We start from the raw sequence: 20039 nt of genomic DNA, 5'->3' as shown, positions 1-20039 counted from the left end.
ATTTAAAAATACGCGTTTGGTGATATAACTCATTAACTAAATATAATAAAGACCTATGGTCTTTTGATTTGAGGTCCTTGGTTTATGACCTTGAAACTGATCTCAAGGTCATAGCTTAATTTGACGTTCTAGATTTTGACCTTTGCTTTTATTCTATATGTATACATGATAAAGATATACAACTTTTATTTTTTTGTACTTTTTAATATAAAAGTATATAGAACCAGATATTTTTGGAATCAGTGTCAAGTAAATATTCAAATATAATCGGAAGTAACATTTTTCAAACCGGAAGTAACAAATTATCTCCCTTATTTAAAAAAAATGTATGGAAACAATATATTTTTGGAATCAGCTTACTAGGAGCTATCATTTGACGATTGAAATGACATTTTAAACTTAGTTTCACAACTTTTCATATCAAAATACATTGTTTTGATGGAAAGACCTTCAACTGTTCTCTGAACAATTGGTTTTTAATTTATTATAGTATTTTTTCTTGATTTGTAATTTATTATGACAAAACAGAAATCCTTCAAAATGTAGATCATCTTCAGATTAAACGTTGTGAATACTTTTCAATAGTCACCCCATATGCATTGTCCGTATTCGGTTATATCTTTTATATACATTTACAAATGTTTGATTTATTTTTTGGACAATCAATTTCATGTCCTTATTTGGTTTGGGTCAGTATTACAATTTCCATATGATTGTTCCTCAAAAAAATCACAGTGTTTGAATTTCTGGTATTTAAGAAAGTGTATTTTGATTCTTAAGTACCAGTTGGACGTAACAAAAACCAACAAACAAAGAAACAATCAATCAATTTACATTTAAAAAAATAGGCATTAGAGACATATCAAGATGAATATTAATGCCACAATAGTGTTTTAAGTAGCGTTAAAGTCCAAACACTACCGAAGAACAAAAAACACTGTCCAGGTTTACCTGACAAACGGAAGAGGAATACATCTGCTTTCTTGGGTACCTGAAGTCAACACCAGTTGGGTTCGTGTTGTTTGGTCTTGATGTTTCTTTGCTGTGTCTTGTGTACTATTATTTGTCTGTTGGTCTTTTTTTTCTTTTTTAGCCATGGCGTTGTCAGTTTTTTTCATCAATCTATGAGTTTGACTGTCCCACTGGTATTTTTCACCCCTTTTTTAGCCGTATTTGACACATCTTTTTGGAATATTGGCTCCTTAATGCTCTTTAACTTTGTACTTGTTTGGTTTTATAACTATTTGATTGATCTGAACGTCCCTGTTGATTCTAATGCAGACAGAAAAAAAAAAACGCGTCTGGCGTATCGAAATTAGAAGTCTGGTAACATTGAAAGCTATCTATGCGACTCGAAATAAAAAAAAAATCAGCTGGCTATAGATCAATGAGATGCACATAAAAGTCGTTAAAAGCTTTCTACATGTAAATCAGTGATGTATCAACAAGTAACACAAAATGGCAAATAAGACACACCTATGAAATAAATAGCGATGAGTACATACCTCTTGTAGAACGATCCGCATCTATCAAAAGTGGCCAAAAAGATCCTGAGGATAAAATAATAATTTCAGAAAAAGAATTTTGTCGGTATCGTTTACGAAGAAGATGCACACACATGATTATCAGTGAATGGAAAAATAACTCTCACTCTGAAAATTATTCAGCTCAGCAGAATTAAATGTAAAGCGCACATCGACTATACAAAATAAGAAATATATCATCAAAATATTGCAAAACAAATATTATCGCAAGAAAAAAAAATTGCGGAAGAAGAAAAAAAAATGATAATCAGAACAAATACAAAAGGTCTTTCAAGAGAAAAATGGAAAGACCTTATTTAAAACCAATCGTTCGGAGAACTATTGAAAGCCTTTCCACCGCATAATATTTGAATATGAAATTATAAAAGTCTGGTTTTACAGTTTCAAACGATAGCTAATTGTAAGCCGAATCCCCAAAAATATACTCTGTCTATACATGTTTGTATTAAATAAGGGAGATGTTTGTTCTTTCCGGTCACTTTCATTTGTATTTGATAGTTAACTTGACACTGATTCCAAAAATGTATGGTTGATACATAACAAAAGTGCAAACATAGCTACAGCCAGTTATAATTAAAGCATGTAATTTTTCTGAAGATCATATGACTAACAACCGAATGCACAAATCCCATGGCCTTATCATGTATATAAATGAAGTTAAAGCAGAAGTCAAAATCTAAAACATGTTAATTTACCTATGACATTGACCACTAAGGTCATCGAGCAAGGACCTCATACAAAAAGACCTTATTTATCTATAATGTATTGTTAACAAATTATATTTATATTACAATACATCTTACTTTTAACATTCAGGGGAGAAAACTCCAATTGAATGTTATCGCTTCACTTCGAATAAAAAATTATATTCCCACAGCTAACACATGAACTATTAAGTAAAACATGTTGTCGGTATCTATTACAGTTTTTTAGGAGAAGCATGAACAAGCAAAAGTAAAAAAAGATAAAACATGACCTTGACCTTATTTTTCTTTTGGTGAATCCAGGATCTCGTACCAAAAGACCCTAGGTTTCAGTCGTTCAACATTTATGGCTTTCTATAGGTTGCACTTGTGTAAAACCAGCAATGTAATTTTCCATAGGAACAGCCTAAATTGCATATGCAGTCACTCTTCATTCAGGAAGTTCTGAGGAGAATGTTATATTTCCCTGGAAAGACACATGCACTACTTGTTTTGCACTAATAAGAACATAGAGGTGTGCGGCATATTTTCAAGTTTTACTGCCCTCCATTTATAAACATTGCAGGTTCGCACTGAATTTTTACATTAAATTTGACTCAACACCCAAATGTCTTCAACAATCTAAAGTCCTTGGTTCAAAAATATGACCAAGTGAGTAATACATGTTAAAATCCTTATCACATGAAGAGTCAACCTCGACCAATGTCATCCAGAATTCTGCCCTCTGGATAAAATTGGTTACTCAAATCCAAACAATATGTGATATGGTTAATATTTTTTATTAACTTTTCCTTCTGTTATGTTAATCTGTAACATGTTAAAGCATTGACCTTTTATTAAACACAGACATATAGAAAGATATATGACTTGTATATTACTCTGATTAACATCTGCTCAATCTCTTCTTTTATCAATATTAATCTAACGCATTTGTAAAATTGCTTCCTTTCAAACATACTATTCATGAAAACATATTATCTTTAAATGTGGACTGTTTTTAATCAGGACAGATAAAATCAATTTATGTTCTCTTTTAAGACAGCTGCAAAACAATGAAATATCAATAATAGAATCATTCACTTTTATGAACCTTCCAAGTCTTCAATATTTGTGAGTAAATTTATTATTTATTTAGATTTCGTTAACAGATAATTGAAAAATTAAATCATCACCAATTGGTACATTAGACGTTAACTCAGACCACACATGAATGGCATGAAATATGGATCCTCGTAAAGTCTTCATCAATAAGCAAAACTCATAATGTGACATAAACTATCCATGTCAGTAAAAGTTCTGTTTTTTTTTTTGTTTTTTTTTTATTTTGCTATCATACTACAAGTATGTAATCACCAATCCAATATTGCAATATAGAACCCGACACTACATTAGTGATTAGGCAGTTAAAGATTCGGGATGTTCATCTGATACATTTTGTCTACGTTCCTTTTTTTTTTTAATATAAACAAATATGAAAATTATGTATGTATATATTGGTATGTTTATAATATAATTCTTCATCAAGTTATTGTGACAGATCTGCCATCATCAAGTGTCTTACTGTCAATTTTATATCAAATCATTAACTTTGATCTTATAAGCATATCTCTTCCACTTTTATGTTTGCTATACGCAACTTTTGTTTGTGCTATATTGCATTGTGCTGTCATGCAATGAAATGACTTATTCAACATATTATCCTTCTTTTTAAGATATCTGTTTAACAATGAAATATCTGTAATAGAACCATTTACTTTTGTGAACCTACCAAGTCTTCAATATCTGTAAGTACCTGTATATTTGACCGAGATTTTAATAAACCCGTTATTAGAAGCTAAAGCAGCAGAGACCGGTAGAAGAGACGTTAACTCTAACATGTCTGACAACACCTGGATTAAACTAAATATAGTTCACCGTAAGACATTCATCAATAGGCAGAACCATACAGAAAACCAATAAATGATAGTAAAGGTCTTCATGGTCTTAGCTAGACAAAATCTAATCAATTGGCCAAATGTTTGAATCTTGAACACAAACACGAAATCAACGAACTTAACTATACCGTACGGTGACCTATAGTTGTTAATGTCTGTGTCATTTTGGTCTTTTGTGGATAGTTGTCTCATTGGCAATCATACCACATCTTCTTTTTTATATTTGTATATTCTTCAGCAAGTGCAACGGGGGTGTATACATAACCATAATGTGTTTATTAATATTCATTAAGCAGAAGTTGACATACGATTCAGATTAATAGTATTAACAGAACAATCAACCGTGGTAACTGTCGGCTTAACTACTTATTTTTTCCTATTTTTTATTTTTTATCTATTTTTTTATTAATTTGTCATGCTGTTTGTAGATATCTTAGAAATAACAAGATACGGTTATTGGAGAGTTATACTTTTATCAACACCACAAACGTATATTACATGTAAGTCATGATGTAATAAATCTGTAATGGTTTCTTGAACTGGCATTTCGTTATTTAACATATAACTTTTAGGACCGATGACTCTTTTTGGATAGGTTTTAGAACAACTTTTTTTATCTTTTGGTCCTCGATGCTGTTCGACTTTGTGCTTGTTTCGGCTTTCAAACTTTTGTATCTTTGCGTCACTAGTAGATCTTGTGTGGACAAAATGCACTGCTGGCGTATTAAAATTTTGAACTTGTTGCTTTTTGTTGGCTGTTTTTCGTGTGTTTCTTTGCCAATTGTGTTCTCCAATTTATTTATAGTCCTGTGGTGTTGAGTTGTCATTTTAATGTTATATTTCACATGGCTATAACAGAGGGAGGTTTGGCATGCCACAAAACCAGGTTCAACCCACCATTTTTTCCTTTAAAAATGTCCTGTACCAAGTCAGGAATGTGGCCATTGTTCTAGTATAGTTCGTTGCTGTGTGTGTTACATTTTAACGTTGCGTCGTTTGCTTTCTCTTAATTTTTAGTGTTAATTCACATTGCGATAAGACGTGTCACGGTACTTTTCTATCCCAAATTCATGTATTTGGTTTTGATGTTATATTTGTTATTCTCGTGGGATTTTGTCTGATGCTTGGTCCGTTTCTGTGTGTGTTACATTGTAGTGTTGTGTCGTTGTTCTCCTCTTGTATTTAATTTTTTTCCCTCAGTTTTAGTTTGTTACCGCGATTTTGTTTTTTGTCCATTGATTTATGAGTTTGAACAGCGGTATACTACTGTTGTCTTTATTTATGTAGGCTATTAAATAAATCGACAACGGGTATTGACTCAAACTTGTTTAGAGTTTGACATACTACATGGATACCTGTCTGTTGAAGATGAATTCTAGATTAACTCATTGATTTATTTGTTCGTGCTGTTGCTATCTAATTTCATGTTTTCACATTTGTCTTCTAGTCACAATGTATTTATCAAAACTACTATCTGTTACACAATTATCAAAAGAAGAACAAAACATTTTGTTAGGTTCACAAGTAAGACAAAACTAATTTTGTATCTACAGATCTACAGGTGTATGATCTCTGTTCTTCGTTTGCGTTCAAAATCGGGATGTTTAAATCCTTACGTTCCATTTATTAATCCGTTAAATTGAGAATATGAACAAACTCTTAAGACTTGGTCAATATTAATGGTTTGTTCTTTTACTTTTTGCATATAAACAAAATAAGTACAGATGTTCTAAGTGGCAGCAGTGTTTTTCTTTTTATGTATGGAAAACAAACTATAAATTATAAATATTACAGAAACTTGAGTGAAAACAATATCAGCCATATCGAAGAACACGCTTTTGGGAATTTCACGTTATTGTCGGATTTGTAAGTCTTTAATTAATTTACGAATTTACGAAAACATATAAACATTCTAACCATGTATATAGCTGGAAGACACAGGGTAGTGTGGATTGGATTTGTATATTAAGTCCATAAACTATTATTGTCGGGTATTACAGTACATGTTGCAATTATGTAATTGTGTGATTGCTTTGTTATGTTCGTCGTGGAGCTTTAAGGTCTCAGTTGTATGTTTTGTAGAGCAGTACATACATCTCAACAAAGTTAATTAAGGTAACGGTATGGTTTGACAGATCATATAATAGTTTCTATATTGTTTTAGTCTTCTTTTTTTTTGTTTTAACATGTACTGACATCAAGATCCTTTGAAATCGAACAAACACTTTGATATCTTGAAGTTCATTGCCAACGTCACCATATTTTAACAATGTATGTACTAACTGGGAGAGCAAAACAATGTATTTATGTACAGCTTTGAAATATAAAAAAGAACCAATAAATAATTCGGAAGCTAATACTTTCAGATTCAGATTCGAAAGTGTAGTGTTCGATTTTGCAAGCATTTCCTGTTCTCTTATGGAATCATATTTTACATTTTGATATAATTCAACTAATTGCGTTAAATATGTATGCTAAGATTAATACAAATAACTTCTTTGTGTTCTATCACAGACTGTTGGAGATGTTTATTTCCCAAGCATTTCGTAGTTTTGTACATGTTTTATATTTGTATGGTTCTATATTATAGATAAGTTTTAACTTTCACATTTTTCCCGGTAAGCATGGTGAGTGCAATTCAGAAAAACTATTACATGCATACTTGTTTGCTATTGAGTTTGATCAACATAAGAACCATTTTCTAATTTGCAATAGTTTACTATAGAAAAGCATGCTTTTGACGTAGAAAATTAACGTGTAATGCTTGTGTACTGATGTGCATATATACGCACCTTAATAGAAAATAATACATTTAATTCTTTTTTCCCGAGTTGACTCATCAAGACATGACATGTTTCAAATTTAAGCTATGTTAACTTAAAATGAATCGTTTTTCCTTTGACGATTATTCAAATCTATTTAAGGAATGACTGTAATATTTTTTCTGTCTATGAAAAAATAACATAAAAAATTTGGTGCACACTGAATAACGCGTATGTTATTTCGAATAGACAGAAAAAATATTACAGTCATTTCTTATAATTTAATTCTAAATTCCATTTTAAACCGTAGAAAAGAATGAAAAAACGTTGATGACGTCACGGTCACATGATTAAATTATGTCTATGGGCTCATAACAAAATAACCTCAGCCAATCAGAAGACGCGTTACATCCAAAATTAAATTATTACAGGTTACTCCAAGGGAAACCGATACTTCAATATATTTTTCGTGGAGTAATAATATATCTCTTTATCTCGTATCTTTTATAAAAAAAAGGACAAGATTATAAAAATGTTTGTATCAATCATGTGTTTTGAGTTTTCTTTTCACACATATAAAGGTGATTGCGATGAAAAACAATTAATATATTTTTGTTGTTATAACCTTGACCTATAACTATCATTCTTTAAATAGAATTTCTTTTTTAGAATACTGACATCGAATCCACTCAACTGTGACTGTAGCATTTATCCATTTTGGTCATGGTTATCCGAAAGAGCATGCAAAGTAACAAGTGCAAAATGTAGCAACGGCACATCAGTTACATCACTGCAAGTAGCTGCGCTTGATAAATGTAATCGTAAGTAGTACCAATCGATAGCTAGTATCATCTATTATAACAAAAAGTATGAAAAATACCATTAAGTTCATAATTTCTATCAATTCTGTACATTTTTTTTAAAGTTTAATTAAGCTTCAAATAGTTAAAATGAGACTTACCATCTACTAAAATTGCATTGAACGATTTAAAGTCAAGTTGACATAAACCAACGGGAGCTATAATACATGTAATACACATCATTTGTTTACCACTACGAAAAACAAGAGATGAACCACATGTTTGTGAATTATATGTTCTGTTGTTTTGTCCATGTTTTTAGGTCTTTCCACTTTTCTGTGGAAAGACCTATTGTTTTTCTTCTGATTATTTTTTTTTTCTTCCGCCTAATTTTGTTCTTGCGATAAACATTTGTTTCGCAATATGTCGCTTAGATATTTTGTATATGATATCGAACAGTTTATGCGCTTTTGAAATTTACCCTGCGTAAACAAATACTTTTCTTTGTAGGAGTTATCTCCCCAAACACTGTTTTCCTTGTTATCGCATCTCCTTCGCAACCGTAAAAGATTATGACAAATTTATTTTACAAAATTGCTCGTTATATCCTTGGCATGATTTGTCCTATTTTGACCGAAGCGATATGACCGCTCCATATGAGAGTTATTTCCCCTTATGCATCTGATATAAGTGATATGAATTTCTATCTTATAAATCATAAGTGATAGAGACCTAGCATCTTTTGATTTGAGGTCCTTGGTCCCTAAAAATGAAAATTAGGTCAAGGTCAAAGGTCAAGGTCATATTCTAATATTTGAATTTGGCTTATTTTCACTTATATCCAAAGACTGTATAAGATATCAACAAATTATTTTTACTAAATTGTTAGTTGCGACATGTCGTAAGATGTAAATTTTGATTGCAAGCGTACGCTGAATGTAAAAGGGAGTTTTCTCCCCTCTTGTATTTAAAAATACGCGTTTGGTGATATAACTCATTAACTAAATATAATGAAGACCTATGGTCTTTTGATTTGAGGTCCTTGGTTTATGACCTTGAAATTGATCGCAAGGTCATAGCTTAATTTGACGTTCTAGATTTTGACCTTTGCTTTTATTCAATATGTGTACATGATAAAGATATACAACTTTTAGAAAAAGGTATCAAACCATTTAACCTTGAAAAAAACAACCGGAAGTGACCTTTTGTAAACCGGAAGTAGCTATTTTTTTGTACTTTATTAATATAAAAGTATATAGAACCAGATATTTTTGGAATTAGTGTCAAGTAAATATTCAAATATAATCGGAAGTAACATTTTTCAAACCGGAAGTAACAAATTATCTCCCTTATTTAAAAAAAAATGTATGGAAACAATATATTTTTGGAATCAGCTTACTAGGAGCTATCATTTGACGATTGAAATGACATTTTAAACTTAGTTTCACAACTTTTCATATCAAAATACATTGTTTTGATGGAAAGACCTTCAATTGTTCTCTGAACAATTGGTTTTTAATTTTTTATAGTTTTTGGTTTCCATCTTTATCATGCTACTGTTCGTGCGTCCTCGAATACACAAAACAGAATACGTCTCTTCCCCCTCAATACACAATAGAGTACAAACAAATATTCCCTTGAATTGGACAGTTTCGGTTTGCAAACCTGCATTTCATTGCACACAAGAAATTCTGAGTCATGACCATATAATTTTAATAGTTCAAGGCATTATTTTTTTATGTTTCTAACAAATATTTTTGAAATTTGAGGTGAAGTGGTTATTAAAGCATTGAACACAGAAAGAAAGAGTGAAACATTAGTTGGTTCAAGTTATGGTTATTATCTAATATGCAATAGAATGGGTTTTCACATTTAAACTGTAGGCATGTACGTGAGAAATTTCCTGTACGAAGTCAGAAATCTTCAAGATGATTTCTATCCGTCTGATGTGTTTGACCTTTGATTTTGACACTTAAATAAAACACTTTCTGTTTTCAATTTTCCTTGGAGTTCGGCATTTCTACTTTTTTATATTTTTACAGATAAATTAACGACAATAGCAGTGGTCAGCATAAATTAATGACTACTTAACAAAAAACTAGACATTTTTAACTTCTTAGTTACTGTTTATCGGTGGCTGTATTTTTTTTTTTTTTTTTGATATGAGCATTTTTATAACCATTCATAGCATCATTTATTCATTTAAGCTAATAACTGTCAATGTTTCAATGGCGGAACATGTGTGATGACGGACGTAGGACGTATGTGTGACTGCATTGGACATTGGACCGGTAAATTTTGTCAAGGTATATAATATGTTATTTGCAAGGCAACACAATAGTATCGAAATGATAGTTTTAGTGTAACATGGTGATTCAGCATTAAGTTGTCGGAGAAAGGACATATGTTGTGAGAAATTATTTTACGGTACATGTGTTAATATTCGACGAAAAATTAAGAAATAATTCATGGAAGCCATAGATTTGTTGGAAATTTACACATGGCCTGGGCCGTGATATTCGAATTTTATCCTGAGCGTTAGCGATTCTAATAGAACAAATACGATCATTAAAAAACTGAAGCGATGATGGGTATACCGTGTGTGTGGCTGTTCTATTTTACCAACTGTTCGATAAATGTAAAACAAGTTGAATAAACCTGCATGAATGATTTCTTAACTAACCGCTAGAAAAACTAGAGGCTCTAAAGAGCCTGTGTCGCTCACCTTGGTCTATGTGCATATTAAAAAAAGAACACAAATGGATTCATGACAAAATTGTATTGGTGACTTTACTGAACATTCTTGCTTCTTACAATTATATCTATAATGAACTTTGCCCATTAGTAACAGAGAAAAATATTTGGTAAAAATTTACATAAATTTACCAAATTAATGAAAATTGTTAAAAATTGACTATAAAGGGCAATAACTCCTTAAGGGGTCAATTGACCATTTAGGTCATGTGGACTTATTTGTAGATCTTACTTTGATGAACATTATCGCTGTTTACAGTTTATCGCTATCTATAATAGTATTCAAGATAATAACCAAAAACAGCAAAATTTCTTTAAAAATTACCAATTGGAGGGCAGCAACCCAACAACCGGTTGTCCAATTCATTTGAATATTTCAGGGCGGATATATATTGACTTGATTAACAATTTAACTCCTTGTCAGATTTCCTCTAAATGATTTGGGTTTCAGAGTTATAAGCAAAAAACTACATTTTACCCCTGTTCTATTTTTAGCCGTGGTGGCCATCTTGGTTGGATGGCCAGGTCATCGGACACATTTTTCAAACAAGGTACCTCAAATATGATTGTGGCCAAGTTTGAATTAATTTGGCCCAGTAGTTTCAGAGGAGAAGATTTTTGTAAAAGATAACTAAGATTTACAAAAAATGGTTAAAAATTGACTATAAAGGGCAATAACTCCTAAAGGGGTCAACTGACCATTTCAGTCATGTTGACTTATTTGTAAATCTTACTTTGATGAACATTATTGCTGTTTACAGTTTATCTCTATCTATAATAATATTCAAGATAATAACCAAAAACAGCAAAATTTCCTCAAAATTACCAATTCAGGGGCAGCAACCCAACAACAGGTTGACCGATTCATCTGAAAATTTCAGGGCAGATAGATCATGACCTGATAAATATTTTTACTCCATGTCAGATTTCCTCTAAATGTTTTGGTTTTTGAGTTATAAGCCAAAAACTGAATTTTACCCCTATGTTCTATTTTTAGCCGTGGCGGCCATCTTGGTTGGTTGACCGGGTCACGCCACACATTTTTTAAACTAGATACCACAAAGATGATTGTGGCCAACTTTGGATTAATTTGGCCCATTAGTTTCAGAGGAGAAGATTTTTGTAAAAGATTACTTAGATTTATGAAAAATGGTTAAAAATTGACTATAAAGGGCAATAACTCCTAAAGGGGTCAACTGACCATTTCGGTCATGTTGACTTATTTGTAAATCTAACTTTGCCGAACATTATTGCTGTTTACAGTTTATCTCTATCTATAATAATATTCAAGATAATAACCAAAAACAGCAAAATTTCCTCAAAATGACCAATTCAGGGGCAGCAACCCAACAACGGGTTGACCGATTCATCTGAAAATTTCAGGGCAGATAGATCTTGACCTGATAAACATATTTACCCCAGTCAGATTTCCTCTAAATGCTTTGGTTTTTGAGTTATAAGCCAAAAACTGCATTTTACCCCTATGTTCTATTTTTAGCCGTGGCGGCCATCTTGGTTGGTTGACCGGGTCACGCCACACATTTTTTAAACTAGATACCCCAATGATGATTGTGGCCAAGTTTGGTTCAATTTGGCCCAGTAGTTTCAGAGGAGAAGATTTTTGTAAAAGATTACTTATATTTATGAAAAATGGTTAAAAATTGACTATAAAGGGCAATAACTCCTAAAGGGGTCAACTGACCATTTCGGTCATGTTGACTTATTTGTAAATCTAACTTTGCCGAACATTATTGCTGTTTACAGTTTATCTCTATCTATAATAATATTCAAGATAATAACCAAAAACAGCAAAATTTCCTCAAAATGACCAATTCAGGGGCAGCAACCCAACAACAGGTTGACCGATTCATCTGAAAATTTCAGGGCAGATAGATCTTGACCTGATAAACATATTTACCCCATGTCAGATTTCCTCTAAATGCTTTGGTTTTTGAGTAATAAGCCAAAAACTGCATTTTACCCCTATGTTCTATTTTTAGCCGTGGCGGCCATCTTGGTTGGTTGACCGGGTCACGCCACACATTTTTTAAACTAGATACCCCAATGATGATTGTGGCCAAGTTTAGTTCAATTTGGCCCAGTAGTTTCAGAGAAGAAGATTTTTGTAAAAGTTAACGACGACGGACGACGGACGACGGACGACAGACGACAGACGACGGACGACGACGGACGCCGGACGCAAAGTGATGGGAAAAGCTCACTTGGCCCTTCGGGCCAGGTGAGCTAAAAATGTGATTCCTTTTGTTACTTCTCAGTAAACCCAACATTTGCAATTTTAAATTTACATTTTTTATCGTAAGCTACCGTCAAATTCACTGTTGACATGTTGTAACCAAGGAGCCGCCATGTTGACTTGCTGAAATCAGTAAATGTGCGAATAATGCAATAGAACAGAAAACAAGTAACACCTACCTCAATAATTAATTTTAATGCAATTGTATCCGAGTTTAGAAGGTAAACGCAATAGAAAAACCTTCAGCTTTGACGTTTTCATACGTATGACGTCATGTTTTGAAATGACGTTAATGCGCCAAAATCATTACTGGAATTTCGCGGAATTTTAATTTATTTTGTTTTTGTCCATTTTTCCGTTCTCTAATGTGTAAATTCTTTTTGTTATGCGTCAGAATCAGAATAAATGTTCTGTAGGGTTTTATTCAACTGTAATTGTTAACACAGCAAAATCCACAACCGTTTACACATAGGTTACGATACATGTGGATTTACGTGGGAGGCATATTTAAACAGCCACTTGTGTACATCTTGGAGTCTGCGCTAAGTATAGATATATCGAGAATTTTATCACGGTGTTGTTTACAAAGCGAAAGAAGCACGTCATATTAGAATTGTTCTTAAAGTCTCGAAAAAAAATCTGGGTCAAAGTAATTTCAGATTTCAATATAAAACTTTGGGGTCAAGGACCCTTTTTATTTCGTTGAATATATAGAAATTAACGAGATAAAAGTTACTTTACAAATCTTAGATGGTAGAAACTTAGTTTCATCTTATGGGGGAAACATTAATCGATATAATTGATTAGGGTTCAATGAAACAATTCTTTTTCGTAAATACTGCTGTAATATTAAATAAAAAAAGTTATTTTTGGCGTTATATTCTTGAAATGTCCAAATTAGTACTATAGTGTTATTAACTTGCTGTTTTTGTATTGGCACTGCTATAGATTCGAGGTTAGCTGTATTGTGCATTTTTATTAATTGATTTATATTCTTTTAAAAAGAATACATTACGAACCTTACCGCGAAGAAGTTAAAGAAACCATTTCAACTGAACTTGTCACCGCTTTTCGCTTTTACGGCCATGGATTTCTTGTTAATATTGTCACATGAAATTTATGATTTCTCGTCCGGGTACTTACTAAAATGTTATTACAATTTATTTTATGTAGCAAATATAAAGTAACTTGGAAGAATAAATTAGACAGTTCAACTATTATTACTCTTGGGTTGTCTGCGTTTTGAATCTGTTGATTGATTAACGGAAATGCATCTGTGTCAATAATCGAAAGTCGTACTCGAAAAGGCTGTGAATTATTTCCGTTTCAAGACTTCAATACGTTACAAAACATTGCATATCATTTAACCTTTTTTATGATTATACAAATGTTTTATGCATAATATTACCACTAAAGTTAAGCAATACCGTTAAAATCTAACACAGTTCCTCGGAATTATTTTTTTTTCTTTATAATTGATATAACAGGAATTAATTTTTAATTTTATCTATAAATTCACATGTGTACATGATGCAAGCACAATACAAATATTTAAACAATAACACATTATCACAACCAAATGTTGGAAAATCATTTTGAATTTTTGCAAATAAACTGATAAAAAATAATTTTAAATATTAGTAATATTGTTTAAATATCAATCAACTTTTATCTGTGGTAATCATGTATCTTTTATTATTATTGTCATTCAGGAACTAATTAATCTCTTTATACAGTATACATAGTGTATATACAATACGTAATGTTAATTTACCTCACAGTAAAACTGAATCAATATATTGGCTTATAAGAGATCGTAGGGCCGGTGAAAACCTCGACAAATTGTACCGTCTAATTAATAACTCCATAAGTCACTTTTTGTGAGACACAATTGTACAGTCCGGTGAATAGCCCTAGTATTCACGGATGGTGAGTACATAATTGATCTGTATAATAAAATAGATATGACCTTTGGGGTCAAGAGATATCTGTTTAACCTGGTTGCTATGTTCATGTGGCCTATATTGAAAGTACAGCAATCATTCAGATCTCTATTGAATTAGTTATCATCAATTTGATTTTTTAAACAATTCATCAACAGAAAGTCAGTGTAACTCCTATAACTGTGGATTTGGTGACTGTTATATAGAACCAATGAATGGTACAGCTCAGTGTTTCTGTGGCGACAGATACTCTAATTATTGTCCTGGTAAGTTGTGTTATGTTTATTTATTACATTGGTTGCAATGAATTACATTGATTCCCCAGTTAAATAAAAAACCGATAATTTCACATGTAAAATAAACGTGATTATTGATCAAAACAAATTGTGAATGTGTAAAAAAAAGATATTGTTCCTTGACATGTTTTAAATTAATTTCTTTAAAAAAAAGCAAAAGCGGCAAAAAGCATGTAAAATCCCATCAATGTTATCAAGAAGTATGTGCATATCAACAATTTATGACAATATTGTGAAGTATTAATCATCATAATTTTGTCAGTACAAGATAGTATGGTCGCTTGTAATCATTATGTTTAATACATTGTGCACTTTAACATAGACACTGAATTTTAAATTGTATTATGGTTAATCATCAAACAATATTCTAAACACCTCTATGCATACTAATAGTCCCTGCTTTTTATGTTAGAATAACATGTTGCTTGTTTTTATGAATGAATAGTTCAATTATCTGTTGTCATTATCATGATTATTAGAAATGAACGTTTAATGAACTGTGACATGACAAATTACAGTTGAGGACATTTTAAAACTCGTAATTACCAAACAATGATTTGACTATGTTGACAACTGTAATCATTTTACACAAAACAGATTCATCGCTTAAATATGCAATGGATTGAGAGTTGTTTCATTGTCACTCATACCACATTTACTCACTTCTATAATAACTGATTTTCAAAACGTATTTTTTGCATTTAATCTTATGGATGAATTATTATATGATTATTGTTATTTTAGCATTTTAAAAGTGTATTTAAGACGTTCTTACGCGTGATTTTTTTTTCTCAGAAAATCGTTGATCGAATGCATTGTAAACAATGTTATATAGTATAGAAAGTCTTTCTTCAATGAAACAGTTTGTTATGTAATGTCAAGCCTGTTTTAAAGCAACATACAGACGTTTTAAATATTATATAGTTCCTTATCGTTGGCATTAAACATAGACACATAATTTATTACTTTCAATTAATAAATAATTGGTATTATCAATTTATTCAGACTGAAGCTTAATGTTGTTGTTTTAAGGTGGTACTTAACACTACAGGGAGATAACTCTGTAAAGTCAGCCTAACGTTTTAATTACGTTGTGTTGTAAAATAAATATTAAGATTCTTAATGATCAAAATCATAGTATCAATGTATTATATTATCATTGTATGTATGTATGACAAAGAGAAAATGATCTAAATACATCATCAGTATGACACGATTATGGTGATTAGTGAAATGCTCCAACTAAGAATGTGGGAAGGTAATACATTAAAACTTAAAGATATCATAAGATTTATGTAAACAAACTTCATCCTTTTTTGGGGGACAGAGTCGTGTGTTCATTTAGTACATGTTAATTGTACGTCACCCCTTACAGACGATTAACGTACAATACAGTATGTAGATGATAAACATCATGTTTTTACCATGACCGGATACTTTTCATCGACCCAATGTATAATTTTGTCCATGAAAAAAAAAACCCACTGAAACTGAATGATAAGACAAGTTCTAATTGTACCTCAGTAGTGCGAAGGATTCACATGCTGCGTCTTAAATAACACAATGACTTAGGTCATTAAATGATTTACTGATATATTGATATTGCAAAGCATACCTAATTTTTATTGACAACTAACATTGATAAGTATTCTTTCAAAGGGAAAGATAATGTAGATTATTCAGACTTGTATTTAATTAATTCGAGATATCACACTTGTCCAATACTATGAACTTCTTTTTAATGTTTGAAATAAATCATGTCAGTATTTGAAATACTGACTATTGGGCTGAAGATAACTCCAGGAACAGCGAAGATATCAACTTAGTGCTGCACAAATGAAAAGAAAACACGTTATTCATTTATACGTCCGAGCAATCTTCTGAATTTACTTTCATCAGTTACGATCAAAGTCAAAAATGTGAAAGCCATGTTTAAAAAACCGAAACAGATATAGAACTGTATGACCAAAAGATAGTAATACAACTTAATTTATAGAGGGCAACTGTATTGATGTTACTTTATAGACATGATGTACTGTAAATGTGCATGTACATTAAACTTATAGCATTGAATTTTCAAAATTCAATGTTGCATACCATCGTACCTTCTTTTTATGACACTATCAAATGAACACTTAGGCCACAGTACATTTTACAATATAAGTGCACAGTTTGGAAGCAACATGTTTGTTTACACCGAAAAAAAACACTGATAAATCAACGTAACATAACTTACAAGATAAAAATGTTGCAACAAAAAAAAAGAATTACTGTCATTGATCTGCTTTCTTTAAAACATCTGTTAATGAACAGTGAAATTATAAATAACACAAATAACAATCCAGATTCATCAGATAGATTCATGATTATTCCGTTATTAACACACCGTGTATAGTAGTGCTTTCAAATAAATATTTAGAATAACTTTGAAATGACGTCGAAAAAAAAACAGAACAAGGGATGTTGCAATATAAACTTGATAAACTTTACGTTTTCGTAATTGTATAAAATTTTGCTATAACGTATCTTTATCTTTTTCTACGATCGTGCCAGTCCTAAAAGATGCAAGGACAGAATGCAGTCAAGTTTGGATGTTTGTGGAGCTTATTCTAGCAGCGTCATATAAGAAACGAAATAAAACAAAACAGAGCTATGCAAATCTTTTTAAAATATGTGACCAAAGACTATACGATTATGCTTTCTGAACATATAGTGATACCGTACCTGTGATATTTGTGAAGTTGAGATGGGTTTTTTAATGTGTCTCAATTTAAATGAACATCATAAAATGCATTTTTGTTTATATATCTGATTGTCGAGTCATAAACAAACATGGTTTTAATTTTCTATAAAAACAGATCTCCTCCTTTTCCTCCATTTTAACTTTTCTTTAAGATTGGTATTTTTGTGAAAGTTATTTTTAAGACCATAATTTTGCTATGAAGGATGTTAGCTGGTAAAGAAAAAAAACATTCCTTATTTTCGTATCTTTATCAGTTGTATTTTTTATACCGCAATTTATTTATAGTTCTGTGCTATGTCCCGTTTTGAACTTTTGCACGTGTTTCCACTTGAGTGTTCCTGGTGAATGTTAATCAATAAAAGAGCTCCACTTGCACCATATTATAAAATGTCTATAATTTGTTAGAATCTAAATGCTTGGTTTAAAAAACGTCGGGAATATGAAATACATTAACTGCCTTCTGTTATATTTGTTTAAAATGTTGATGTAAAAACTGTTTGTTTAATATTTATTAATTAATGTTGACCAATTTATAAGAAAAAACAGAAAAAAAATTGAACTTGATACCTTAGTTAAAATGTCCTGTTTTTGTAACAAACATGAGTTCCCTAGAGAAGGGGTTTACATTGATTTTGAAAAAAAAATCCACATAATGTTCACGTATAGTATACCTTGAAAACACATACGACATATAACACTAGTGCTAATGTTTCAAGTGTTTGAATTGGTTACAATGTCTCAATATTTCATTGTTTTCATTTGTATACATTTAGTTCTATCAAAATATGTGGTACACTGTGACTGATAGGTTTCATTAGTTTATTGACAGCGATCGCTTTATTGTCAGCATTTATGTTGTACGTTTAGACCCCTACGTTGGTTATGGCATTTGATGTTAATTTAGATGAGTTAAATTTCCAGTATTGCTGATGTCGCTGTTCGATGGTTTTCTCTGGCTAACTCCACCAATACAAATATTACCAAGAGTACTTGGAGTGAAGTTTAAACCAACAATTAATCAATCAAATATAATAATATCAACCAAAATGTTAACATCGTTTAAGCCCCTTTATCACTCATATATCTTAAAATCAAAACAACATTTCTCTAAAAAGTTTCTAGTTTGGTACATGTAGCATCAACAAAGAATTTCGAAATTCTTATCTGATTTCATTATTTTATGTTAATTTTTAAACAACAATACGGTAAGGTCCACGTTTAATGGTCGCACATTTTCTTTAAATTTTTAAAATGATATTACTTAAAAAACAAACAGTATTATTTATTTACTCACATGAAACAAACCGGGATGCGGTATTCAGTACGTAGGTGAAACTGGAAGTTATTTATCCAAACGCACGCAAGAACACCTGTATCGTTCTAAAAGACCCAATAAATTTCAAATCATAATTTATCAACATCTTAAAAAGCACAATCATCCTATTAAGTATTTAACAGTTCAATCTTTTGTAATAAATAAGCAGCCAGGTGAATCTCCTTCAAAGTTAGTACGATCACGGAAAATAATTGAATTAAATTGGATTAAAAATTACAGACAGTCTACCCTCTCGGTCTAAATGATAATATCATGGGAATTGGTAATTTACCAAGAACCGATTCTATTAACATTTTGGATATAGTTTCTAAAACTGTTCGTAAAAATCATTCTCATGGACGTATACAAAATCGCAATCAAAAACAATTTCGGACCAATCATACAAATATTTCGGACCTAATTACTATTTCAAAAAACAACGGCAGACATTATCTGTTAACCAAGCTCTAATCTAACTTATAAATTAATTAAATAAAACTGTAGAGGATAGCAACACTATTTCCTATTACAGTCCTAAGTATGAAATTGTTCAAATTAGAATGGCATATTGTTATGATAAACTGTTTCCTAAAATTGATTGCTCTGAAGATCATAAAAACATTGAAATAAAGTATGTCAATAAAGGTTTTGATTTTGTAAATATTGCCGGTATTTTTAACGACCATTCTGTTTAAGACCAAATTCCAAGATATTTTGATAAAACTGAACTCCCTCTTATTTGTTATATTCACTAGATATCTACCCGGAAATATGTGTTTAATTATAGCCAATTGTGTAAAGATGTAAATATCATTGAAAATACACCTATGTAATGTAATTGCAGTAATTCCGACTACACTTAATGCCCCATTTCCCATGTCATAACAGGAGGTCGCGACCGAGATTTAAAACCATTCCTAAGTAAAGGACCTGAATATCGTCCCCCTTCATTTAATTTGAATGAGTGTCGTAATGTCATCCACGACTCAC

General features: G+C 31.3%; 1 protein-coding gene across 1 annotated transcript in view; it reads left to right on the top strand.

The window, feature by feature from the left end:
* The window catches only part of LOC143052877 (uncharacterized), a 38077-nt gene extending 18384 nt beyond the window's left edge, over positions 1-19693 (top strand). Inside the window, exons 7-14 of the mRNA XM_076226024.1 lie at positions 3287-3358; positions 3961-4032; positions 4611-4682; positions 5977-6048; positions 7614-7765; positions 9952-10050; positions 14854-16249; positions 17545-19693. Of these exons, the coding sequence (XP_076082139.1) occupies positions 3287-3358; positions 3961-4032; positions 4611-4682; positions 5977-6048; positions 7614-7765; positions 9952-10050; positions 14854-15002 (688 nt within the window). The 3' untranslated portion in view covers positions 15003-16249; positions 17545-19693. The remainder of the gene's footprint in view (positions 1-3286; positions 3359-3960; positions 4033-4610; positions 4683-5976; positions 6049-7613; positions 7766-9951; positions 10051-14853; positions 16250-17544) is intronic.
* The last annotated feature ends 346 nt before the right edge of the window (positions 19694-20039 follow it).

The sequence above is a fragment of the Mytilus galloprovincialis genome, chromosome 11 (genome assembly GCF_965363235.1).
Source record: "Mytilus galloprovincialis chromosome 11, xbMytGall1.hap1.1, whole genome shotgun sequence".
NCBI classification, from domain to species: domain Eukaryota; kingdom Metazoa; phylum Mollusca; class Bivalvia; order Mytilida; family Mytilidae; genus Mytilus; species Mytilus galloprovincialis.
The sequence above is the reverse complement of the archived record's forward strand: the minus strand, read 5'-3'. Positions and strand labels throughout refer to the sequence as shown.